At 41.5% G+C, this 26,436-nt stretch overlaps 3 protein-coding genes across 6 annotated transcripts; all 3 read left to right on the top strand.

The window, feature by feature from the left end:
* The first annotated feature begins 82 nt into the window (after positions 1-82).
* cpb1 (carboxypeptidase B1 (tissue)) lies at positions 83-4,516 on the top strand. Its single transcript, XM_026180833.2, has 11 exons — positions 83-253; positions 498-573; positions 652-776; positions 889-988; positions 1,084-1,185; positions 1,833-1,937; positions 2,028-2,138; positions 2,255-2,345; positions 2,715-2,917; positions 3,757-3,841; positions 4,147-4,516. The coding sequence occupies exons 1-11, from the start codon at positions 189-191 to the stop codon at positions 4,332-4,334; spliced, it is 1,251 nt and encodes a 416-aa protein (XP_026036618.2). The 5' UTR covers positions 83-188; the 3' UTR covers positions 4,335-4,516.
* A 1,542-nt stretch (positions 4,517-6,058) lies between these two features.
* gyg1b (glycogenin 1b) lies at positions 6,059-19,642 on the top strand. Of its 4 annotated transcripts, XM_080306024.1 has the most exons (9): positions 6,059-6,081; positions 6,240-6,308; positions 8,568-8,703; positions 8,823-8,997; positions 9,094-9,256; positions 16,293-16,419; positions 17,504-17,720; positions 18,366-18,404; positions 18,664-19,642. In XM_080306024.1, exons 2-9 carry the CDS (start codon positions 6,296-6,298, stop codon positions 18,820-18,822), a joined length of 1,029 nt encoding a protein of 342 aa, XP_080162150.1. In that variant the 5' UTR covers positions 6,059-6,081; positions 6,240-6,295; the 3' UTR covers positions 18,823-19,642. The 4 variants fall into 4 exon arrangements, with proteins under 4 accessions (XP_080162150.1, XP_080162151.1, XP_026035444.1 ...); XM_026179659.2 differs by lacking the exons at positions 6,059-6,081; positions 6,240-6,308 and adding an exon at positions 6,323-6,465; XM_080306025.1 differs by lacking the exons at positions 6,059-6,081; positions 18,366-18,404 and having other exon boundaries at positions 6,281-6,308.
* Positions 19,643-20,507: 865 nt separating this feature from the next.
* On the top strand, positions 20,508-24,875 carry bdh1 (3-hydroxybutyrate dehydrogenase, type 1). Its single transcript, XM_026179658.2, has 5 exons — positions 20,508-21,154; positions 21,468-21,578; positions 22,578-22,719; positions 22,808-22,960; positions 23,582-24,875. The coding sequence occupies exons 1-5, from the start codon at positions 20,942-20,944 to the stop codon at positions 24,046-24,048; spliced, it is 1,086 nt and encodes a 361-aa protein (XP_026035443.1). The 5' UTR covers positions 20,508-20,941; the 3' UTR covers positions 24,049-24,875.
* The last annotated feature ends 1,561 nt before the right edge of the window (positions 24,876-26,436 follow it).

Genomic DNA, 26,436 nt, shown 5'->3' with positions numbered 1-26,436 from the left:
CTTGAATCTATTAATCATTGACAGTACATCATGTAGGCTCTCGTTTTTCCACGTAACACCTAAAAAAAACCAGCGACACAGCAAAGGACGTATGACACATCTTTGCGTAAAAGACTCAGATTGGTGGATGTACGGCAAGCTGCGAGGTATAAGTGTCGTACACAAGGAAAGCCAGCTTCATTGCCAACATGAAGGTCCTCCTGTTTTTTGGATTGGTGGCTTTTGCCCTCGCTGACGTCACTCGCTTTGAGGGGTAAATTTACACTTTTGTTTTAAAAAAAGGACTGCATTCCTGTAAACTACAGCATGTGATGACACTAAAAATATAATGACGCAGTTCTAATAATAGAAGTACTATATAAGCCTGCGTTCCCTAAGTTTGTGGCTTATGCAAAGGGTATTACTGTGTTCCAAAGAAACTGCTGAGGAGTGAAGGCAAAGTGTTTGTGGATGCTATTTTATAATGTTGATTTCTCTCACCCCCCTTTTTTAAACAGTGATAAAGTTCTGCGTCTGAAGCCTGTCCTTAATGAACATGTGAAAGTCATTAGGGAACTGGCTAACAGTGTTCAGGTACCCATCTGCTTTCACACATACAGGCACACACATATGTTTCATTGCTCAAGTGTTTGACTTTGCTGCCATCTGCAGCTCGACTTTTGGACCCCAGAAAATGCTGAGCAGGTGACTGTGGGCATGAGCGTGGACATCCGTGTGCCTGCCCAGTACCTGGACATGGTGTTCACCGTCCTGCAGCAGAGCGGCATGCAGCTAGAGTAGGTCGCTAGACAAACAATTAAACTAAAGGATATTTATCTGGATATTTTGTGCCCCAGATTTACATTCTTCACGCAATGCTGTGACACTTTTTAATTAAATCCTATTCAGGGTCTTTATTGATGATGTTCAGGAGGCTGTTGATCGCCAGATTGAAAACAAGGGTTCTCCCAGAGCCCACAGCTACACCAAGTACAACACCTGGAGCGATGTAAGAGTCGAAACCCTTAAGAGCGCCGATCTCAATTCTGATTTTCTTTTCTGGTTTTCATTAATTTCTTACCATATTTGTCCTGTTTATTTTAGATTGAGTCATGGATGAACTCAATGGCTACTGCCAATTCTGATATGATCAGCAAGGAGGTGATTGGAAACACCTATGAGGGACGTCCCATGGTAGTTCTCAAGGTAGGCTTACCCAAATAAATATTAAAGAATTTAGTCAAAGGAGCTTGCAAAGAAAAGCATCTGGACTTCTTTAAGTTGCTTGAAGACGTTTCACCTCTCATCCGAGAAGCTTCTTCAGTTCTAAGGTCAAATGGTGGAGAGTCCCAGATTTAAACCTAGTGGGAGTATCCCCCCAAAGAGGGACAAAAGGACCCCCTGATGATCCTCTACCTAATCGCATGAGCCAAGGTGTGAAAACAGGTGTGGGTCACAATCAGCCAGGGTTTCGGGTGAGCTCATTGTGAAACCTGGACCCATCCTATCATGTGATTTCCTGAGGTCAGATGGCCCAGGATGTGAGTGGGCGTTAAGGCGTCTGGGAAGGGATCTCAAAACTGGATTAGAAATGGCAGACAGTTGGTGTCGTAAACCACCGCCTCTTTTCAAAGATGGTCGCTCACAGTGGACGTAAATGGCTTCTTTCACTTCTCTTTCAAACCATCTGTCCTCACTGCCAAAATGTGAACACTGGCATCCTCTTTCCAAGCTCCTTAGACTATTATGACCTGGATGACTGAGAACCTTCACAGACATTAAAGAATTTATTTTTTAATTTATATTATAACTACATGCAACAATTGTTTTGTGATTACATTTAACAACCACAGATTGGTAAGAAGTCTGGTTCCACCAAGCCTGCCATCTTCATGGACTGTGGATTCCACGCCAGAGAGTGGATCTCTCATGCTTTCTGTCAGTGGTTTGTCAATGAGGTAAGGAAGATGCCAGGATGACCGAGGCAAGCACCTACAAATAAGGAATATAACTGATTACAGCACAAATTTTTTTGCAATCTTCCTCAGGCTGTGACCGCCTATGGTAGTGATTCTCAGATGACTAGCCTGCTCGACCAGATGGATGTCTTTGTTCTGCCCGTCTTCAATGTCGATGGTTACGTGTTCACCCACACAAACGTACGTTACAATCCATTTAAACTTAAGTTGTTTGCCTTAGTTAAAAGAAGACATCCTTGTGCTATATCTCGAAGAATGCATTTAATGCACATCTGTATGCATTTTGGGAACTTTAGAACAGGATGTGGAGAAAAACTCGCTCCAGGAACGCTGGATCCAGCTGCCTTGGGACTGATCCAAACAGAAACTTCAATGCTGGCTGGTGCAGTAAGTATGACATATGAACAGTTAAATCTTAGACTGATAAAAGAAAAATTGGGGTAATTTGCAATTGCATTGGTTATTTTTAAATGTCAGTTAATAGGCATTCCATAAAAAGCTAAATTTATTTTAAAAAAAAATACAAAAAACTTCAGCAAAAATATCAGGTTTAAGGACAGGACATAGAACTGTACCGGTATTTTTTTTTTTATATATAGATTTTCCATGTATTTTAATCTGGCAAGTCAATAATATGTTTAGTTACAGTTTGGCTGCTTGGTAACATTTTTAGTTTGTAATTTATTATGTCATTTTATTTAACAATTTTAAAAAGAAAAAGAAAACTTTTATACATGGTTTTCTATGTGATTGCAGCCACTGGAGCTTCCACCAACCCCTGCAGCGAAACTTACTGTGGCACCGCTCCTGAATCTGAAATTGAATCCAAGAATCTTGCTGACTTCATCCGCAAAAATAAATCCATCATCAAGGCCTACATCACTATCCACTCCTATTCTCAGATGCTGCTCTTCCCCTACTCCTACACCTATGAGTTAGCTGCAGACCATGACGAGCTGGTAAGTCACTGTTATCTGCCTTAGCATTGCAGTGAGTGTACAAAACCTACCTCTGAGTCAGGCTATGTATAATTATGAATTCGGTTCATTCAAATAATGATCTGTATGTGTGATATACATGAATACGAGCAAATAAAAAGTTTTACAATAGATCATATAATATAAACATATATAACTCTACCCACCCCATTACCGTGTTACTCTTATCTAAGGGCCACACTTAGCTGCAGCAAATCATTTACTCCCTGCTTACATGGCTCATTCTCATGGCTCTTTTACCTCTCACTGGGGTGTCCGTGGTGCTGCACAGTTAACACTCACACCCCTGCTCCAGCTCTCACACTAACTGAGGCAGATCACACGTCTCTGCCTCTCTATTACTCACTTGTAATTTAGACTGTCTTCTGACACTTTACAGAACAAAAGAACTCCAGGGATCTGTCATAACTCATCAGTCTGGCCAGAAATATCATTTCCTGCTTGTGCGTTTCTCTGGGGGTTTCATTTCCTCTTGCAACTCGCTGATGCTTTTACTGCTTTCTATAATATCACTAAAAATGTTACTGGAAACCCGCAGGGTGAAAAGCATGTATTTATAACGTGTAACAGCTGTATTTTAAAGGTGGTGTCATTTGTGTGCGTGCTTTGTTTGGTTTAAAGTGACAAATTTTACATTAAAAAGTCCTCCAAATTCAAGCATTTCCAGGCAATGACACACCTTTGCTCAGTCTGATATACTCAGATACTGTGTTGATATATATATATATGTATATAGTTTAAACCTTATAATTAATTCACTCTATAACACATTTGACTTTTGTTTGTATTTTGTATTGTAGATGGCAGTTGCTAAGGGAGCTTCTTCTGCTCTGCGTAGCCTGTATGGCACAGTCTACACCAGCGGCCCCGGTGCTCCAACTATCTGTAAGTACAGCAAATAGTCACACTTTATTGTGGGAAGATTGCATATTCAGTGATAGCTTGATAACCTATTTCCACCTCTGTCATTATGCATTATGGTGTGTTCTCAGCGCACCCATCTCCATTGAGAAATGTGGCCTCTTGAAACCACAAAAGGCAATCATGAGCCACAGCTATTTCAAGCAAGGGATTCTTTTTTTTGCCCCCCCTCAAGTAAAATGTGTATGAAAACACATGTAGACTGTCCCAGGTTGTCAGAATGTCACCATCTCAGTGATTTCCCTCACTCTCTCCTCATCTGCCCTTAGACCCCGCTGCTGGAGGCTCTGATGACTGGGCCTACGACCTGGGAGTGAAATATTCCTACACCTTCGAGTTGCGTGACGAGGGTCAATATGGCTTCCTGCTGCCCGAGTCTCAGATCAAGCCCACATGCGAGGAGACCATGCTGGCCGTCAAGTACATTGCGGCCCACGTGCAGAAGAACCTCTATTAAAATGCGGAACTGCCAGGACCCCTGCCAACTCGGCTCCTCTGTACCAGCCCCCAGCCCCTCCAACCTCTCAGCCATCTCCTGCCCGTATCCATGGATACAGGGCACCACCCGCCATGTTTCCTCACTGTGCTTGACAGAATGTCAAGATGAGTGCAAACAATAAAATCAATGATCCATCCCCACACGCTGAATCAATTTTTTTATGTGTATACGATAATATTGTGTCTGGTACACAGAGGCTTTACTGCGTACGAACAACAGCAATAATAACACTTTCACTTTAGGGCTCATCATCTGCTGCAATGAATGCAAATTAAGAGGGAAACATTTTAGAAACATATACCACAACCTTTAAGGAAAAATATTGTGTAATGTAACCATAATGAAACCATAATGTAACTGTGCCAAACACCAAATGTTCTTATAGTTTCTATAAAGTGTCTATAAAGGAGACATTTAAGAAAACAAAAGAAAGAGCCACAAATTTATTGCACCCCTTTGGATCACAGTGATCCCTCTTGTTCAGATGGCACTGCTCCAGTAGCAGCGCTTAGGTGGGCGTGGGTATCTGTTGTTAGGGATTTTCTAAACAAGGGCACAGTATGTGACAAGCAAAGAGCACTTCTTGGCAGCATCTCCATTCTGCCAAGCATCTGCCTCGGTGGAGAAAATAAGGGAGCCAAAGACCAGCGGGAAATTTTATTTCACATTCACATTTCTGGGGTAAAATTGGAAAAGTAAATTTCACTGACTGGTTTTCACGCATCACAATGCAGGGGAAAAAATATGACTAGTTTTATATTCCAATAAAAGCAGTGTATTGACCCTCATCCCACTGATATATATAATAAGTGGGATGTACTATATTTTTTTTCATTGTTCCAATTTTTTATGACTTTGTCAGTCAGCTTGTTCGTAATATTGTCATTTCAGTGATTTCTATTTCTCCTTTGATTAGTGCTTTTTAAAAATGCAAATGTCCATGCAGTTTGGTATGGGCCTAAATTAAAAAGGCACTCTTTCAGTGATTTAAAAGAAGAAATTTCAACATCGTATGAAGGCTCAAGGCCAGACCAAGGACACACTGGGGAGATTATGCCTCTGTGCTGGATAGTTACACGTTTATTTCAATGATAACACAAATGATTTTTACTTTAAATTACTGAAAATTAACAGACAAAAGATGATAAACAGGCTTTTACATAATAATGTTTAGATTTCTGTTTTACAAATATGCAAATTAACTGTAACATTTTCAAAAATAATAATAGTCATCTTTTTTCTTTAGATTAATTAATAAAATAACACTTTAAGAAGATTATATTTGCTTTTTGCACTAAACAGTCCATTGCATGCATGTTAAACAGGTTGGTAAGATTGTGGTCAATATTGCCATTTGTATGCTTTTAATTCTGCCACTTGATGTCATTATTTTGATTTAAATGTAAGACAGTAAAATGACATATCATCCTCTTGCTTAATTATGACACTCCTCTTAAAGTACACTACTTGAGCTAAAAATAATTCACTGTTGTGTAATACAATAAGAGCACTGAATGACCTCCTAAACTACGGTTTGATAAATGCCTTGCTATACGCTCTTCAATCCACAAGGTGGCGACAAAGTGCCAAATGTTTACTACAGGACATCTTGTTCCTGGACGCATTACATCTTCGCCGTCTTTCATTTGTCACTATAACTAAAGATGACAGGACTCAGGGGAGATACCCGGCAGCTGTTTGAAAGGTCAGAGCTGTAGAATTATGTCCTGAGAGTGCAACGTTATCTCTGACTCAAAGAATTTTTCCCCCTTTACTTTTTCAGAGTTGTGAAATTTCCGTAACGTTAGGAGGAGGAAGCAATGCACAATATTTTCAATAATTGCAATTTTTCTTCATCTGTAGGCTGTAAACCTGTTCAAAGCGGTGTTGCTTGAGGTGCTGCTGTGTAGCGGTGGAGCATGTTAACAGCAGGTGGGTGTGTTGGGGGCTGTCACGTGACGCCGGTCTGGCTGCTGTCATCTTGGTATTTAAACCACCTCTGTATATTTAGTCGGTCCTTTTCGCCACGCAAGGCTTCTGCAAAGTCCAGGCTACAGAGTAGCTGCGACTTATTCGTCAGTCATGGCTGGTAGGTAACATTTTAACACTCTCAGCGTCGATAGTAAAAAATTCTTGTTAATTTTTTGTTTTTTTTTCTCTAAAGTTTTAAAAGTAGCAAATGGCGCGAACTTTGGTGACATTAAATGACATTATGTAGCTAATATAGTCTTTTGTCACTGTTCTCTTTGTTTTTGGGTAGTTGTGTTCCCTTGTTGAATAAGAAGTTTAGTATTCTTAAAGTGGTTACAGTCTTACTTTACATAATTAACTTGTATTTGTCACAGTGACCAGCTACCGGTGTGACATAATTACAGTGTTACTACTTTTTATAACTGTGTTCCATTTTGTCATGTATATATTAGGAAACTGCCAAAAGTAGGTGCAGTGGACACAGTGCGATAAAATCATTTCACAGGGTACCTTTTTAGACTACTTTACTATCATTGGACCTTAGTTTGAGACCTACTACACTACTCTGTGTCCTAAGTCGCCATAATTAATTTTAATTTGTGGTATAAGCTTACTGGGAACCGTCCCCCTGACTCAAAATGAAATGACCCTGCTGCCTGGACGGTGACTTCACTGTACCTTGGGTTGTTGCAGAGCTAATTCTCATCTTTTATGTGTTTTTTAGTGTTACATTCATATTGCAGAAGGGTTTTTACCAATTGAAAAGGGGGCGTAAGAGAAAGGAGGTGTGGCACTGTGAAAAGGCAGTGAGACAGAACAAATTTTCCTGGCAAGCTGTGGTATTTGGAACCATTGTTCTCCAACTGGCCCAAACTCTGGGCTGCTAGCATGTCAGACATACTCTATCTATTGTGATCTCCTTGCCCATTATTGGTATCTTACTGCCAGAGGGTTAGCGCATAGGCCAAATGGGATTGGTGTTGGCCTAACTGCTAGTCACAGAACTATCCCAGCTGCCATGCTGATTTCGTCATCTCAGTTTATATGTCCTCTCACAGGCAAGCCGTTGTTCCCAAGACTTGACTTGGCAGATTTTCCTCCCAGGAGCCTGAGGTGGTGGTACAGAGTAGATGCCACAATGCAAATAAAAATCACCTTAATGAGACATTTAAACCTTTATGGGGTACTTTGTGAGAAAACTTTTAGTGAGGTTAGATTGTGTTGCTCATTCAAAAACACTTGAAATAATCAACATATGAATTATTTGGATCATTCATGCTTTAGAGAATCCACACAGAAACGCATCACCTAAAAGGCAAGAGGCTACAACTGCAGTGTAATGTTGTTGGTGTGTGTTTCATATTCCTGCAGTAAACTTTAAAAATACATGCAATGCAGTTACACTGGAGGAAAATATCTACCTATCCATCTTTCCACTTCTTCAATTCATAGTCACAGGAAGCTGGAGCCCATCCCACCTGTCTTAGGTGGCGAGGTCACCAATCTGTCGAAGGGCTTGGGGGGAAAATAGACTAGCATCTTTCCATCATTTGGTCATTCACAGAAGAGTTATGGAAATTTTTTAAATGGGATGAATTCATTGACTAACACATCCATCCATCAATTTTCTTCCCTTATCTATGGAAGATGTCCAAGCAGAGAAGCCCAGACCTCCCTCTACCTATCGAAGGGAACACCACGGTGTTCCCATGACACACCCCAATCTCTTGGGCGTGCCATGGGTCTACCTCCTAGTAGGACATTCCTGGAACACCTTACCCAGGAGGCATCCTTGTCAAATGTGCGAATTACCTCAGCTGGCACCTTTGGATGTGCAGGAGTAGTGGCTCTACTCTGAGCCGCTCACAAATGAGTGCACTCTTCAGCGTGTGGACTGTGTGGGGCAGCCCCACACTGCGAAAACGGAGGCTTTCGAAAAATATGACACATTTAAGTCATATGATGCAGTTATGTGACCAATTCAACTAAGACAACTAACCAATTCAACCACTTCATAACATTTAGAACAGAATCTGACTAACACATGAGTTTGAGAGCATTCTTAAATTGTATGTACTATATTAAGAAGCAACTTTAAGTTAAGCAACTCAGGGTGCGCCCACTCTCTTCTCATATTGGAAGCGAAGCAGGGTTGGGCGTGGTTAGTACTTGGGTGGGAGCAACCTTTAACCAATTTAATTCAGTTTTCTTTCTTTACAGATCAGGCATTTGTGACATTGGCTACCAATGACAACTATGCTCGGGGAGCAATGGTTTTGGGCAAATCCCTCCGTAAGCACAATACAACCAAGAAGCTGGTGGCACTCATTGGTCCACAAGTATCAGAGCCTAGCCAGTAAGAAACTTTACCTACATTCACTTTTTCTCACTCATACACATTACTGTTCCTGTGAACTCTTGTTTTCCACATGGGTGGTTGACAGTGATTCATTTCATAGTATTGTAAATCATTAGGTCTGTGCTGAAGAGGATCTACGATGAGGTGAGGGTGGTGGATGTGCTAGACAGTGGCGACACTGCACACCTGGCCATGATGAAGAGACCCGAACTGGGCGTCACCTTCACCAAACTCCACTGTTGGACCCTCACACATTACTCCAAATGTGTTTTCATGGATGCAGACACTATGGTGAGGCTAACAGGTCATTTTGCTTCAGCACAAAGAAAATGAAGATGCTGCACATCACTGGTGTGTATAAACATGTGCTTTGTTTGTGCATCTCAGGTTCTTTCAAATATAGATGAGTTGTTTGATAGAGAGGAACTGTCAGCTGCTCCTGACCCTGGCTGGCCCGATTGCTTCAACTCTGGCGTTTTTGTTTTTCGTCCTTCTGTGGAGACTCATGGCAAACTGCTTCAGTATTGTACAGAACATGGCAGCTTTGACGGTAAGCTGCTGTAAAATGCCGGGATGCATTTTATAAAATGTCTATTAAAGGGCTATTATAGCATTTTCAGGAATGCACTTGGTTCTATGCAATGACTAATGACATGTAACATGTTTATTATTGAGATTCAGGGTTGCAATGAGTGAAAATTTATGTTTTACTCTACTTTTCATGTTATTGGCAATGATATAGCAAGGGAGGAACTTCTGCCCTTTTAAATTCCTTTTTTTTTTGAGTCAAACATGGTTTTGGAAACGCTCTTGGTAACATGATGTTTAACTGGACTTGTTTATCTTTTGCTCTAAGTAAGGTCTTTATCAAGCTCGGTGCCTGGAAACAAGGCTCGCCTGTAAGAGACTTTCGAGCTCTGCTGAGTTATTCTCAGGGGCTCACCGGGGTGGGGTGAAGGTTAAATTTGAGAGGCCCTGTTTTGCACAGAGCACCAGTTGACATTAAGCAACACTTTTCCATGGAGCGTACTGTTGCTGAATTGTGGTCAAAGCTATGCCGGCCATATCAGGTTCAGTGAAGGGCTAGAATCATCATCGATCCGTAGTTTCATGGTGCTCCTCAAGAATTTTTTTTTAATATTACATAATCTAAATGGGAAAAAATGAACACTTGCATTTTAGAAAGTAGCTGAGTAACTGAGTCTGACATATTGTAGCTATCCAAAGAGAGTCTGGTGGACATCAGACCAAGTTGCCTATTTGCTTTTGAATTTATTTTTAATTAAATTTGTGCCATGTAACTTAAAAATAATTTCAAGTTGTTGTCCACTTATTAGATTTTCTTCCAGAAGACCACGTGATAGTCTAAAGTGGCAAAAAGAGTTTCTCAGTTCATCTAAGACCATGCAGCTAAGGCGACAGCTACGTCACATGACCAAAATAATGTCATGTGCATGCTGGAAACCCATCGTATATTTCTGATTGCCAAGTCTTTGTTTTGGGGAGACTAGTGTAGCTCATAGAAATCTAGGCCAAGACTTTCTTATACGTGGCGTTTACATTGTTCAAAAATAACGATGGATTTTTAAAAGCAAATAAATAACTTAATCATTGTCAGATGACGGGAGATACTTTTGAGTTGTACAGGAAATTTAATCCTTCATTTCCTCTTCACTGGGGCTGTTTACCTAAATGTAGCCAAAGCCTGCCAACTGGGCAGTACTGGTTAGACCAGGGGTGTCAAACATACGACTGGGCAAAGACTCCAATCCGGCCCACTGCATGTCTTTGGAAAATGTGAAAGTGGGCATAAACTTCAGATGTTAACTATATTGTCTCAAGTTTTATAGCTTTTCTTATCTTCACACTATATTATAAAAAAATGAAATTGCAAAAATGTTTCTATTTTTTTCACGATCTACCTTATTATCTGTTTTATTTAAGTAAGAATGAGTTAACAAAAACCTTTTTGTTGAATAATTACAACAGAGTCCAGGCAATGATCTACCAGAACTTGTATTTATTTCTCATAATTTAAACCCAAAGTGTTGTGCTGAGAAATTTCTTTAATGTCTTTATTATATAGAAAAACTGACATGTATCGTTAAAACTGCACTTCTTATGTTAAGGTATTTCAGGGATTAAATATGAAGTTACACTTCTTTACACTGACAGAGAGAGACGCTTCACTGGTCATGCGTTGAGGTGACAGTTGTTGTGATTTGGCACTTTATAGATAAAATTGAATGTAACTGAATTGGTTTGGCCAATTAAAGTGGGTCACAATTTAAAAGGAGTTTGAACTCCCTGGTTTGGACTATAAATATCTTCTGACACCAAAAAATCGAATGTATTGTGATGAAATCTCAATTAAGCGCTTAAGTGAAGAACAGTATTTATTATGTATCTGATATGCCGAGAAAAAGCTTTTGATTTCATTCAGCTGTCAGTCCTGCTGATAGAAGGGCCGGACTCTAGACAAAATCATTGTTTACTCGGGCTGCTCTGACCTCAAAAATTCCAACAAAGAAAACAGTTGTGGAGTAAACAAAAGACGAAAGGGGTTTATAGTTAGGCTCAGAAGTGCCAAACTATGTACTTGTTAGTGTCACTGAATCTGTTTCCCTTGTGATGCTGTGAGACAGATTCCATCAGGGATGGGGGGTGCCACTGGAAAAACCAATTAGTTTGCTTAATATGGGCCACTGCTTTCAAGTGCCGACTCATTCTGTCACAACAATCTTTCACATCATGATTTCAACCACAAACAAAAGACATTTTCTTATTTCTTTATGAGAAAGAGTCCCTTTGGAAGCTGAAACTCATTTATCCCTTAGTGTCTTTTTGTGGATAATTTTAGAGTCCCTGTTTCAGTGTGATGCCACTATCTAAATGCTTGATGGCATGCTAATAAGTAAAGCTGTCTTATTTATAGACATGGATGGTCTTTTCATGTGCACTGGGGCATGAGGTGAAGCCGCTTTGACCTTCAGCATTTCAGTTCTGCTCTCCTGCAAGGAATGCATGATATACACATGTACGCTTCTCTACCCCGCAGAACATGAAAGATGTATTGGAAAAGAAAAATTGCAGAGGAGGAAAGAAAGTAAGTGACTGAACCCAGAGGCTCTATCTCTGCATCTGTGGCTCCAGTGTTATCTGCTGCCAAAACAAACTGGCACCGGTTAGATGCACATTCTTCCTGTGTTCTGCTCATCCCCTCAAAATGAAGATACTCAGCTCCATATTAAGTTTTGAACTCTCCAGTGGAGGCTGTGGGTTCAGACAAACGCCAGCTATGTGTGTTATTTTAAACCGAAGCCACAGACTTTACAGTCCTATGCTTTTTTAGGAGAGACATGTGAAAGTTTTGTTAACAGCCAACATCTCGTCCTGTGTCAGTGTCATTTCAGTGACTCATTCACAGATTCACTGAACTTTTATCACATTTTGGGGGGGCTGTCATTTATTTAAGGCTCGGGTCTGGTCTAGTTGTCTACCTGTCACCCACCTCACATAACATCAAATAGATCCCTGCCTCCCAAACTTTTATAAGTTGTGTATTTATGTAAGTTGCTGCTGTGAGAAGGGGCTGCCCCAGTTCTAAAGCAGCCAAACTTGAGGGAGGGCAAATGGCTGTAACAGCCCTCCAATTGAACTCCAGGACCTGAGGCAACTCAGACGCAAACTTGCAGTCCATTTACTTAAAACCCAGAGGCCAGTGTTAATTCACGTACCAGCACAGTGAGAGACAAAAGTCTTTAAACCTCTTTGTCTGTTTGTATTATTTAAAGTTGGCTGGTCATGAATGGAGTAGGGTAAAGTTTGGAAATATTCAATGTAATTGCAGAGGCAGCACCTCAATTTTTTCTACTGACACCAACATTATCCTTTGATTAGGATTTTTTTGTTTTGCCTTTTAATCTGAAAAAAATAAAAAGGATTATTTACAAATAAAATGTTTTATGCAATAAAAATAAACGTAATGACAATAATATCCCTCCCCCTCATGCCACAAAAAAAGAAAAGAAAAAACAGCTTTGACCCATCTGGGAATGAACATGAGAGTTCAGGGGGGTGTCCTGTGGTATCTGGCACCAGACTTTGGCAGCAGATCCTTTGGGTCCTGTGGATTTCAGGGTGTAGCCTCCTTTGAATGGGCTTGTTCAGGCGCATCCCATAGATGGTGATTGGATTGGGATCTGCAAAGTTTGGAGGCCTGGTTAATGCTGTGGGCTCTTTGTTTTTTGAACTGTTTCCCGAAGCATTTTTGCAATGTCGTGCCTCTAATGAGACAATCAACACTGTTCACATTAACTTTGGTGGGTTTAATGTTGTGGCTGCTAAACACATGCCCCAACCTGTGTGCACCCACTGAGGTAAAGCACTACCTGCAGTTTCTAGAAAATCAGATCTACTTTTTTCAGGTAGCAGTGGGAACATGAGATCCAGTTGTGTGTCCTAAACATGTGAGAACATTTCTTTAAATGCTTGTCTGGGCTTATATCTCAGCAGATGAGCTGAGGTGAAAACTAATGTGGTTTGTCACAGGTGTGCCTTTCATTCGTCTCACTCTTTCAGTGAAGACATTCAGCCAACAAACAAAACCTGACCAGAAACATTTTTAAAGCCAAGTTTGCTGTTATGTGACCATATCAGAGATTTTCACAGCATGCAAATGCCACCAAGGCAAATTACTTCAAGACAAACATTTTTACAAGAAATTACAAAACTGTTAATAAATTTTAAAACCTGAGGCTTGTTTTGTTTTCATGACTGATGTTATTAAAAAGTCAGCGCTGGAAAAGACACTGTACACTATTTGCAAATCCACTTGTCTTGAAAAGATGTTACAATGTTTGAACTACACAGCAGCTGGTCCTCAGAGCCTAACTAAATCAGATTCAGTTATTTCATTATTGTAATTTTGTTATTCTAGCAAATTGTTAATCACTGAAAAATATGCTTAAACTATAGTTTATTTAGGTTTTTTATTTATGTGACTATTAGTTTTATCTATACAAGACACATCTCCTGGATGCACTGGTACTCATCTTCAGTGATGTATCCTGGGGTCATCAGGTGTTTCTGGTCTCACAACATCATACACCCTCGCCCAGGCGACCCAGCCGGGGGTGATCAGGCCCCGACTTGCGTACCAGTAGCTACCCACGGATCAGCACTCTTAATCCACAGCCACCTTGTGGCTTTCTTTGCCGCTTTGCTCACAGCCTGGGTGGCCGTCTTCTTGGCTGTCCCAGCCACACCCAGCTGGCCTAGGACTTCGCAGAGTGATCGTCCTCCAAAGCCTCTAGAACCCACTTCTATGGGCTCATAGAAAGTCTTCTAGCCCCTTCCCCTGCACTCCTGCACTAGTTCCTGGTACTTTGCACGTTTCCTTTCATTGGCCTCCTCGATCCGCTCTTCCCAGGGCACTGTGAGTTCCGGCATGATCAGCTGTTTTGAGACCTCAGAAATAATGATCATGTCTGGCCGGAGGGATGTTTTTGCAATGTGCTGTGGGAACCTTAGCTGTTTACCCAGGTCCCAGCTCCTCATTTGCCTTCTGAATGGCAGCAGAGTATTTCAGGCTGGAGTCAAAGAGTTTCCCCAAGCTCTTAACTGGTTGTTCCGTTAATGGTCCCTGAGATTGAGAACCGGAAACTTGTCCATCACCTTCCCCTTCTTCAGTACCATAGATCTTGACTTGGAAGGTTTAAAACTCATCCTTGCCCGTGAGATGAGTATCTCAAGTCCTTGCAAGATCCACCTGGAACTGATGATGTTGTGATGGTGAGGTCATCCATATAGGCTCTAATAGGGGGCTGACGAACACCTGACCTTGTTAGCGGCCCTCTGCACTCCACCTCAGCAGCCTTTACCACCATGTTCATTGGAAGGGCAAAGAGCGTAACTGAGATGGTATAGCCTGTTATTATACCTTTCCTGAAGCAGTGCCAGCCTGAAGTAACTGACCCAGAAGTGACCCTAAGCCTGAAGTTGGCGTATAGTCCAGGATCAGGTCCTTAATCTTGCTGGGGACATGGTAGAGGTGTAAAGCATGCTCAACCATTTTGTGTGGGATAGACCCATAGGCATTAGTCAGGTCCAGCCACAATACGGCTAGGTCACCTCTGTTCTCGTGGGCTTCTCTTATAAGGTGCGTAACTACGCCAGTGTGCTCTAGGCAACCAGGAACTCCTGGGATCCCCCCCTTCTGAACTGATGGATCAATATAATTGTTTCTAAGGAGAAACTCGGTCAATCTCCGGGAGACAATGCTAAAAAACACCTTCCCCTCCACGCTCAATAGTGAGATGCTCCGAAACTGGTTTATGTTTTTAGAGTCCTCCTCTTTGGGAACCCAGACTCCCTCTGCGCACCTCCATTGATCAGCAACTCTCCCTTTCCGCCATATCACCTTTAAGATCTTCCACAGGTGACGAAGCAGCTCTGGGCAGCGCTTATAGACAAGGTAGGGTACGCCACTGGGACCTGGAGAAGATGCTGAGTGGGCTGCTTTGATGACCTCACACACCTCCTTCAAACTTGGCTCCGTCAACTTAAACTCTACTGATGGTGGGGCAAGGTTGATGAGAGCTTCGTTGGGTCCCAAGTCTTGTTCCCTCAGTGGGTCACTCATGGTCTCATGAAGGAAGTTATTCACCTCCTCTGCTGAGCACTCCAACCGCCCGCTTCGCTTAACCCCAAGCAATTGTTTTGAAAAGCGAAAGGGATCAGCAATAAAAGCTGCATGTTTCCTGGCTCTCGCTCTTCCCCGCCTCCTGTGCCATTCTGCTCTACGGAGGGTAATCAGCTTCTTCCGCAAGATGTTTTGCAGTTCCTCTAAAGCTTGCTTATCCTCCGCATTGGTGTTCTTGAACTGCTTCTTAAGGCTCCTAAGCTCCTGGCGCAGTCAATGAATCTTCATGGCCCTGCGGTTCATGGTATAAGGGGTCTTGTTACACTTCTCGGTCAGGGCGAACCTTTCTGAGGCATAGCTGACTATGATGGTGGTCATTGTTTTAAGCCTGCTGTCAGCATCTCTTTTGGCTACAGCTTGTATGATGTTGGAGAGATCCTCATCAAACTTCTGCCACTTGCTCCAACTGCTGGCTTAATCCGCTGTTGTGGAACTACACTGCTTGGATTGGAAGACTCTGGTGTGTGGAGGGACTGGGCTCTGTGAGGTGCCTCCTGGCCAGACTCCTCCTGCATCTCACCAGGTTCAGGACCTGTGCGTTGCACCTCACTTTCCCACTCCAAACATTACATTCTGGCTTGATGGACCTTTAGGCCACGCTGGTTCTTACACGCCTTGCCGCAGATGCATGTCTTACTCATAGTCCTTTCCGTTGCGTTGGTCATTAACCTTGAGTTCGTCCAATTGGAGATCTCATTCTCCCCCCCTGTCGGGATCTCCCGGGGGTATCTCTCTTTAGGGCTTTATATGTATGTTTCTAGAGATTTGCCTTGTTATTCTACCTCATTTGGAAAGCATCAACTGCTGTTGTTTTTAAATGTGCCATATAAAGCGACTCGACTTATCATACTGTCACACTTACCTTCGTATTTCTCTGTTGCAGGAGGAGACCAAGGGATTTTGAATGGCTTCTTTAGCAACTGGGCAACAGCTGACATATCAAAACATCTCCCTTTCATTTACAATCTCAGCAGCATAGCCATCTACACTTACCTCCCAGCATTTAAACAGTAAGTGTCTGCTAAGCACACTTAAACTCATGGAGTAATTATGAAATGCTTAAAGTCACAGGTGGGATTTAAAAAAATTATGTGACCAAACTCTATAAGATACTATATTTACCTGCTACCCTGGGAAATTCATATTACGCAACAGCAGTCTGTCCATGTGACTAAAATCTTGTGTCTTGGATACAAAGCCAAGATGTAAGTAGATACCTGGTCACATGAATGCGTATTCACATCGTGACATGACATCAGGTTACGGGTGAGATGAGCAGCGAGATTCCAGCAGCACAGTTAGAGTGTCGCCCCAGCAGGCCCTCAGCTCTGGGTTGGATGCCCACTCTGAGCTCAGAGCAGCTGATACCCACTCCTGAAATAGAGCACTTTATTTAAAGACCTTTTAATGTTTGCCTCCAGGACTGGTCATTGTGTGCTGTGTCTAAAGCTACCCTCTCATCCTCATTGCATCTCTGTGTCTTCACCTCTGGTCTCATCAGCAGGCTTTTTTTGGTTTGGCATTTCCTGGCATCCATCAGGAGGACAGGGAAGATAAACATGTCTTTAGTTGTTTGTAGTTGTCAGCAATAACGCTTAGAGGTCTGACAAACACAGCAAAACATACCCGACAGTGTCGGGTTCAGGTTTATTTGTGTACTTGAGCAGATTGCCAGTGCTACAAAGACATCTAAGCTTGTCAGAACTGGGGTGGATCAATATATTTCTCATTCTTATTTCTCCAAAAGGATTTTGTTTCATTCATGCTAACCCAGCTTTTAAACACAGACACCCAAAAATGTTTCCTGGAGCATTAAAATTTATATTAGTGTCCAGTTCATAATTATGACCAATTAAAAACACAACAATTTAATAATATGTTTTTTGACACTAACATACAGGGTTTCTCCTAAAACATTTCTAAAACTTTTTTTATTTAAGCATATTCTATACTATTTATGTCTATGAATACAAATGTCTTTATTGCTACAATTTGATATTAAAAACTATTCAGAAAAGCTTCATTTAGTAAATCGAACCATAACCACACTACATCTACAGTACATCCTCTCATTTACTGTAATACTGGTTTCAGATATGGTGGAAATGCCAAGGTGGTCCATTTCCTGGGGAAGACCAAACCATGGGATTACACATTTGATCCCAAAACCAAACAGATTTCAGGGAGTGAGCAGGATGCTGCCACACACCCTACTTTCCTTCTCAACTGGTGGACCCTATACTCGGGTGATGTGGTCCCCATGCTGCATGAGGAGTATGGAGAACAGCCCTTCCACTCAGGATGTGTGGAGGTAAGTCGACATTTTAATTGAACCTGCACTATTTGCGACTTCTCATCAGGTATTATCTTTAAAACAGAGCTGTTTCCTTATTTTCTGTATAGTTACAAAGGCGGATAGTTCATAAGAAAAAGACATACTTTTGTTGCTATATATTTCTAAAGGGGTCACCATAGATTTTACACCACATAGTCTGACAACCATTTGATGAACCCCTGAGGCTGGGTGTGTATGTCCTCCCTGTCTTGAACCTAAGATCGTTTGCAACGAATGCACAAAACTACAACCATGGAGTCACTGGATAATTCATAACAAATGGCTAAAATAGCAAGGTCAGCATATGTGTAAGTAATCCCTGAGAGCCAAAAGTTGAGGCTTCAGACTGCTCGAAATGCTCTCAGATGTGAGCAAGAGGATCTATCCCTAATATAGTCATCTCAGACATACAGTCCCTCCCACCTGCTGATCTTTTTCAGATCCTTTGCCTGCATGGGGAAGCCAATCTCAACAGATTTAACTTAAGGGAGCTAAAAGATCCTCTTTCAGACAGTTTATGAGCTGAAACGCTCCAGTATAAATTTATAGCCATTATTTTGAACTTTGAATGATGCAAAGCTATTTAAACCTCTTTTCTGTCTTCTTATTCATCTCACAAAGTTCCAGCACAGTGAAACTGTCACTTTTGAGAGTGAACAGGTATGGAGACAAAGATTTGTTTTGTTTTTTATAGCTCAGCAGTGATTAAGCATCCGTTGGCGCTTGGTTTATTGCTGTTGCTGCCTTCCTCTAAAATCAGAGCTTTCGCGTGTTTGCCTGCTGCCATTAATTTGGAAAGGCTAAGTGTGGCAGTTTGCCGCTTCCAAAAAGCAAAAAAAGGAAAAACAGCATGTTGTGTGCAGTCTGCGTGTCTTGTCATTTATTCATTTCCCTGCTGTTATGTTCCATATTCCTTCAGGGCGAGAGCAGGTCTTCGCACGCGCACGCACAGGCATCCCAATCCCAGCAGATGTCCTCAGAAGAACGGAAGCAGAAATGGGAGCAAGGTCAGGCAGACTACTTGGGAATGGACTCATTTGACAATATCCAGAGAAAGCTTGATACTTTTCTCAAATAAAGAAGGATTGGCACGGGATATTTTTAAAAGAGCACTTGCGTTCTACTTGTTGCCAAGAAAATACTGCCGAAAAAATCAGATTGCAGTTTTTCTTCCTACCTTTATTTCAACTATAAATGAGCCAAGTCCCTCTTTCCACCAGCACTACCAACTCCATACTCCAAAGACAGCCCAATTTAAGTGGGGGGAAGTAATGTGAAATTTTATGAGCGGTTTTAATTCTCTCTGCAAGATTATTATCATTCAGTTTACCCTGACACTCATATATGTTCTTCTACAGTGTGAAAAAAGGTTTATAACCGAAGTGTGCTTGTTTAAAGGTGAATATTAAAATCTTTTTTTTTCTCATGTTTATGCTTCTTTTGTAAAAAAAAACAAACAAAAAAAAGGAGATGGCAACAAGAGATCAACTGGGCCATTTGTATCGGTGTGGTTAAGATGTGTAGTCACTGACATTGTCATTTTTCAGTTTATTCTTTCCTTTTTTACTCTGCAGTAACCTGACAGTCTTCTTAATATTTTCTTTTCTCAAAAGAATTAATTCTATTGTTTTTGAATTAGAAGTCTCTGTTTTACACGGATATGAAGATATGTTTACAGCACTTCTCAAGGCCGTAGTATGGTCAGTGAGCCATGCACACTAGATCTTTAGTGCCTTAATGCCTTGCTCTCTCTACTGCTGTCATCCTATGTTATCTCACTCTTGACCAGCAGCTTTTTTAGTAGATGAAACAGGTTTGTAATTTTACCACATTATACTTGACCTGGATGTTGGCTGAAAATCTTTTATCTGGAAACAATAAAACATCCTTACAAGCTGTGGAGTTGCTCAGGTGCTTTTTTTTCTTGTTGGAATTTATATTATCTTTATATTATCCTAGGAAATGGGAGCTATTTATTAAAATGTGCAAACGTAAATGCAGATACAGTAAATTTTTTCTTCTTCTGTTATCCTCCACCAGTTTCCTCAGATTTTTTTAAGGACACACTGCACAGCATGCTCAGATTTGCCTTTTTTGCCAAAGGCTACTTGGGAATGATCTTGTTTATGCAAAAATGCTATTTCATATCTGTTAAACTCTTATCTTTGACATTCTTCATAGATCCAACTACAGAAATGTGAATAAAGGATTTGTTTTTATGGGGTGGCTGTAGCGCAGGTCACCTACTAATCTGAAGGTTGGTGGTTTAATCTCCGTCTGCTCCAGGCTGCATGCTAAATATCCTTGGGCAACATACTAACCCCAAGTTGCTGAAAGTGTGTGGATGAGAGATAAAAAGCACTTAAACCGAAACTTAGAAAAAAGTGCTTGTGCAAGTGGGTGAATGGGGCAAGTTGTGTAAAGTGCTTTGAGTACTTATACATGCATACTTCTATGATAAGTTGTCTCTTAGTTGTAGAGACATCACTGCCTCATCCTTTGAGTTAGGTGCCGTTTCCATTCTTGAATGAAAAAAATTCCCCCGAAAATAGTCCAGTGCAAGGCTGCCCCCCCTTTTTGTGCATATTGTGCCATGCTAAATGAGAATATACCTAGGCTTCAAAGTGTGCTTGCTCATTAATGTGTAATGATAAACGAGTCTTTTTATATACCTTTTATATAAGCGAGGGAGAAATCTCTTCAAAGCAAATATGCTTTATGTCAAGAAACTTCCCTCCGTGTTACTTCCGGTTCCGTCTCAATCCCGATGATAGCCAGTGTCCTGTTTTTAGAAACGGAACATTGACATGTAAAATATTAACGTAAAGCATAAAAAAACACACCTCATGGTGACTTTGCAGTGAGAGCTTACTCCTGATACATAATGGCTGGACAGTGCTTAAGTCGGGGGCTTGTTCGTGGATCTCGGCCCGAAGTTGGTTCGAGCGACACTTAACAGCTTGCCACACGACACCACACGGTATAATGGTTACTTAGCGACGTCGGTTAGCCGAAAACACGATTTTAACCTGCAACCGGATGCTTTGCGGCTACTTTTGCGGTTACACATTACAACAGGGGACTTCCCTATCCCGTGGCTTGTCGCTGCAGTGATACAGGGGGCGTGCCGCCCGCCCGTGGTGACGGCTGTAAAGCGGACCGCTACGCCAGGAAAGCAAACACACCATTCCGACAAGATGGCCTCGCTGCCCGCGCTCCGAGCGGTACTCCTGGTGGCTCTTTCGGTTTTCCTCACGGTGGTGCTGGGTTTTGGACTCCCTGCTCTGCTGAACGCGTTCATGAGGATGCTGGGGTTGCCAGAGACGAGCGTCACCGAGTGCATAGTTGCATTGTACGCAGTTTTTGTGCTGTACGTGGCGACGCCTCGAATTCCAAGAGGACTGGTGGAGGTAATGTCACAACAAACACGGGGATTAATCGCTGGTTTGCATTTTATCAGGCAAAACATTGAAATGGAACACAGATGTCAGTGAAACGTTGTAAAATGCAAAATTAAGGCTTGTAACTCGCAGAAAATCCTTTACAAGATACGCTACAGTAATGTGGGGTGGGCAATATAAGTTTGTTTATACTGTAACAAACTGTACAGAGAGTTTGCGTTCACTTGGAAATATGCGTGTTTTTGTAAGCATTTTTTCTCTAATTTGCATATAATGTTAATTGTGTGTTTTGGGGAAAACTGTACTGTACCCATCTCTGTAGGTGAAAGGGAAAGCCGTGCTTATTACAGGCTGTGACACTGGATTTGGTTACGCTCTCGCCAAACATCTGCACAAACTTGGCTTTATAGTCTTTGCCGGATGTCTTCTCAAGGTAAGGATGTTGCTCATCGAGTCTGCATTTTTCCCTGATTTGCAAACAGGAAGTGAGCAAAACGTTTTCCAAAAAATCTCCCATTCCAAGGAAGATGTGCTATCGATTGCACAGCTTAGCTGGAAATCAAGAACAACATGGCCACAAATCCCACCCACATGAAAATCAGAATGATCATTCCCTACCTATGTCCTTCGGGAGACCTGTTTTCACACTGTAAATACACCTTGAAACATGTGCTTTTAAGATAAGATATCCTAAGCTTATCTCAAAAGCTGTAAAAGCGGCTGTTTCACAGCAACAGATGTCGGCAAATTCAGCCTTTGAAAAAAATGGGCGCTTCTTTAGTTGTGACCTCTGAACTTTTGTGGGAGGAGTAAAATAATAATAATAATAATAAACCATCCACAGAGCATTGTTTTACATGTGTGGCACAAAGTGATTTACTTAAGGAACAAACGAGCAGATGATAACATCAAGCACAAGAATGATAAGCATAACAGTACAGTGTAAAATGTCAGCAACAGCATGTTAGCGTTCTAGTAGAAAATTAAAAACAGATCAGTAATGGGCTCTTCAATAAATGTCTGAACAGGGGATTTAAGACTCTGCTGACCTTTATTTTTGCTTAAGGATCTCATTTCATACCTTCAGGGCTCGTTGCCACGTTTAGTTTTCACTTGTGCCTAACAAACAGATAATAATTCTTTGAGCTGGCAGTAACCCAGGCAACAGTAACCCAGATATTCACTTGTCACAACCAAGGTATGCAGAAGAGCATCTCTGCTTGTACAGTTTGTCATACCTTGAAACAGATGGGCTGCAGCAGCAGAAAGCCAAACCAGGTACCACTCCTGCCCGCCAAGAACTGGAAAAAACATTTATACTGAAGGCACAAAAAGGTTTTGATGCTCTTGCTCTTGTTAAAAGCACTGAAGCTGATTGAACTGAGACCTCTTATGCCGAGGCCGTGAGTTTAACTAATGTCCCCACTTACAGGATAAAGGTGGAGACGGTGCAAAGGAGCTTGAGGAACTTCATTCAGATCGAATGAAGGTCGTGCAGCTGGACGTGTGCAATGAAGAGCAGGTCAACAAGGCAGTGGACCACTTCAGGGAGATCCTGGGTGAATCTGAAGCGGGTAGGTCGCTCGGTAATCAAATAGATCCCACATAAAAGAAGTCGACTTTACTCATACATTTCATTCTCTCTGACTTTCTCCTGCCCAGTTCTCTGGGCTGTAGTGAATAATGCTGGTGTGTCAACGTTTGGAGAGGTCGAATTTACCTCCATGGACACCTACAAGCACGTGTCAGAGGTCAACTTGTGGGGCACCATCAGGGTTACTAAAGCTGTTTTGCCGTTAATCCGCAGGGCGAAGGGTAAGCTGCATTTTGTTCCCTCCACTCTGTGACATATAAACAGGAATCAGTTACACAGTGTCCAAAATAACGGCGCCGAAGTGCAAAAATTTGAAAGATACATCCGCCTTTGAGTGAGCTGTGAAGAGTTATAACAATTCAAACAAGGCTGGAAGTGAAAGAACATATTAACACATTATATAACCTTTGTTATATAAACCCTTCAATGCTGATAAGCATATTTGCACTGAACATTCCTGAAAGTGGTTTCAAGTATTAAGATCCACAATTATAAATGAATATATAAAAACATTACTATAAAATAGGAATAAATTATGTTTTGAAGTAAAGCAAAAAAAACAGTGTTATCAAAGTTGTGCTGAAGAAAAAAGAAAAGTTTGCAGACGCTAACAGAACAGCAGCTCTGTTAACAAGTGTGTTATGAGTGACTGTTCAACAGTGAGAGGCCGTTATTTGCTGAGCTAAGCAAATAGCCAAGAAATGTTCCTAAAGACATCTGAACTCTGGACCTGCAAGCCTAGCAGCTTTAAAAGTGCACTAAAGGCTCTTAATTCACTTTTGAATTATGATGCATTTATTTGGAGAATCTAAAATCTGTCCCCTTGTATCTCTTGACCACAGGCCGTGTCGTGAACGTGGCCAGCATGTATGGAAGGATGGGCAACATCATGAGGTCACCGTACTGCATTTCCAAATACGCCGTGGAAGCCTTTTCTGACTGCCTCCGCTACGAGATGAAAGCGTGGGGCGTAAAAGTGTCCGTAATCGAACCGGGTAACTTTATTGTGGCCACTGGCATCTTGACCCGCGACATCGTGGCTACCACGGCCAATAAGCTGTGGAGCGAGGCGCCCTCGGAGGTGAAGGAGGATTATGGGAAGACCCACTTCGAGCAGAACATGGCTCTGATGCGCTCTTACTGCAGCAGCGGGCAGAAGGATACGGTCTCCGTGCTGGATGACATTACCGATGCCATCATGTCCAAGCGTCCTCACACGCGCTACAGCCCCATGGAGCCGCACTGGTGGATCAGAATGCAGGTGATGACCCACCTGCCGGGTGCCATATCTGACCTCCTTTACTTCTAGAAGAGAAGCTGTTCCTGTGTTTAGCTCACCCTGAGAATCAGATAGCTGAAGAATATCACACTAAGTAGCAGTTACACAGATCTACAGACTAAGTGGGGTTCCTGCCATTTGGCCCTCAGCACTTGAAATCATCTAATGATCAATCAAGCCTTAACATATATATATATATATATATATATATATATATATATATATAAATAAAAGGTTTTGTAAATTGTAAGTAAATTATTGCACTTTGCTTTTCATGTGTCTGGCAAGAAGCATAACTTTATCTATACAGATATTCTCTGTTGAGTAGTAACTACTTTGTGTTTGGTATCAGCAGAGCCAAAATCTACTCATAGCTATAAGCGCTGCATCCTTATCCCGTGCTGTGGTAAAAATCTTTTTTAAAAAAATAGTTTCTCCTTCTAGCTCTAAATATTTTTTCCCAAATACTTGTAACGTTTTTCCTTATGGGAATCTTGTGGGGCCACCCCATTGGCACGAGGACCAACGCTGGCTCAGGAGAAAGCTCCTGCTGCTCTTCTATAGCAGACAGTGGAAAAAACCAGGGTCAGCTACTGTAGGACCATGGTGAGATTTTGGCCCGGCTTGGTCCGACGTTGCGTAACAACAGCACAATCACACTTTGTCTCTCGTGCTCCAAACCATCCTGCGTGAAGGGGTTTTGGAGCACGTCAGCACCGAGGTCTTTTGATGTGATAAATGGGTACGCTGGACTGAAAAAGCCCCCCCCCCCCTTGTAACCTCCCCTCCCTTCTCTGATGACAAAGTATTTTGTATATGGAATGATCCAAATAAAAAGAGTATTATATTTTAAAATATTACAAGCATGGTGTCCTTTTATTCCCACCCAAATAAGTACGAAAGACTTTCTTTTAATATTGGTTTGGGTTGTTAGGACTAGTAAATGTAATATTACTAAAGGCCACCAGGTGGCAGGAATGAATCATTTAAAAATCCCACAGCTTTCCTCATGCAATAGTGTACTGCCGTTTAAGCTGTAACCACACTGCGCTGGGTTAGGGTCATACAGTTTGTGGCTTCATACATCACCTGTTTTGTCCCAGACTGAGCAAACGACAAGATTAAAAACAGACGGGACCATTTTTATGCTGTTTATTACGTCTTTTGAACACTCTAATAGACTCTTCTAAATTATTACACCTGAAGACAATCTCCCCTCCATAAAAACAGTATTAAGAGCATGACATTAAATTTTCACAGCACTGCCTTTATCATCCGTTTTCTTCACTCTCGTACAGGAAGGGGGAGGGAAAGAAAAAGAGGGGGGAAAAAAAAAAAAGCATTGTGAGTTAAAGACCACCATAGAAACGTAAGCAGCACAAAGCACCAAAGATTTAATACCAGAGCCACTTGTTCTGAATATTATCAAGAAATCCATGAAAATAATAATAATTAAAAAAAAAAAAAAAAAAGATCTCAGGCTAGTTGAGCAGTCAGGAAGAAGCTTCTGCTGCGCTGTAGTTTTCCATCTTTAATAGTTTGATAGACAATCTCTTGATAATATCAGTCACAACTGACTTCAGCGGGGTTTTTTTTTTTTTCCTGCAGATTTCAAACCATTTTCTGTACAGCTACGAGGCTCTGCTCATGCGGCCTCCATTCTTGTAAAGTGAGAAAGATCCCATTAACGATATCTAAGCATGGAGATACTGTAGTTCTGCGTTGGAATATCAAGTAAAACGTTTAGGTACTCGGGATTTTTTTTGCTTTTTTTTCCATATTTAAGTGGCTAAACTGGAAAAGTGGATGTCTTAACACTAGTTTTACATACAGACATTAAAAAAAACAAACTATATCCTTAGAAACCGTGACAGTTTCTCACAACCAACAATAATGTGATACCGTTACTTGAGGTGCTTCATACATGGAGATTCAGGTCATGATTACATCACACCTGGTGTTACGTTTCTGAATGAACATCAGCACATAGTTTCATACTGTACAATGTAGGCATTCACTTATGTTATACTTGATTAAAATCAGCTACGGTAAGGTCACTTGAAACTACACACAATATCAACTAATGGGCATTTTATGCAGGAGATTTAAAAAGAAAAAAAAAAAAAAAAAGTCAGACAATGACATTTTCAGCCTGCATCACCAGGAAATGCTATTCCCTATAAGGAAGGACATCCCAAAACATCGCTCACTAATCACTTAACTGACGCGCATGCAAAGCTTTAACCAAATACGTCGCAGCGGAGAAGTGGGAAGCACAGGATAAAGACATAAGAATAAAAGAAGGTTTGGGGGGAGCGGTTACTAAACCTTTGGTAGACAAAAAAAAAAAAAAAAAAAAATTGTGAAGGCACATTTTTAAATCCCTTCCTCAATTCTTCAAACTGGGGCACGTTGCGT

The sequence above is a fragment of the Astatotilapia calliptera genome, chromosome 9, assembly GCF_964374335.1.
Source record: "Astatotilapia calliptera chromosome 9, fAstCal68.1, whole genome shotgun sequence".
In the NCBI taxonomy this organism is placed as follows: Eukaryota; Metazoa; Chordata; class Actinopteri; order Cichliformes; family Cichlidae; genus Astatotilapia; species Astatotilapia calliptera.
Note: the sequence above shows the minus strand (reverse complement) of the source record. Positions and strands in the feature narration are given on the sequence as shown.

Coding starts and splice junctions, on each gene's coding strand:
- cpb1 (XM_026180833.2), top strand. CDS start 189: ATGAAGGTCCTCCTGTTTTTTGGATTGGTGGCTTTTGCCCTCGCTGAC. Junction 254..497: donor GACGTCACTCGCTTTGAGGG/GTAAATTTACAC, acceptor TTTTTTAAACAG/TGATAAAGTTCTGCGTCTGA. Junction 3,842..4,146: donor CCCCGGTGCTCCAACTATCT/GTAAGTACAGCA, acceptor ATCTGCCCTTAG/ACCCCGCTGCTGGAGGCTCT.
- gyg1b (XM_080306024.1), top strand. Junction 9,257..16,292: donor AGAACATGGCAGCTTTGACG/GTAAGCTGCTGT, acceptor TCTCTGTTGCAG/GAGGAGACCAAGGGATTTTG. Junction 18,405..18,663: donor TCACTTTTGAGAGTGAACAG/GTATGGAGACAA, acceptor ATATTCCTTCAG/GGCGAGAGCAGGTCTTCGCA.
- bdh1 (XM_026179658.2), top strand. CDS start 20,942: ATGGCCTCGCTGCCCGCGCTCCGAGCGGTACTCCTGGTGGCTCTTTCG. Junction 21,579..22,577: donor TTGCCGGATGTCTTCTCAAG/GTAAGGATGTTG, acceptor CCCCACTTACAG/GATAAAGGTGGAGACGGTGC. Junction 22,720..22,807: donor CCTGGGTGAATCTGAAGCGG/GTAGGTCGCTCG, acceptor TCTCCTGCCCAG/TTCTCTGGGCTGTAGTGAAT.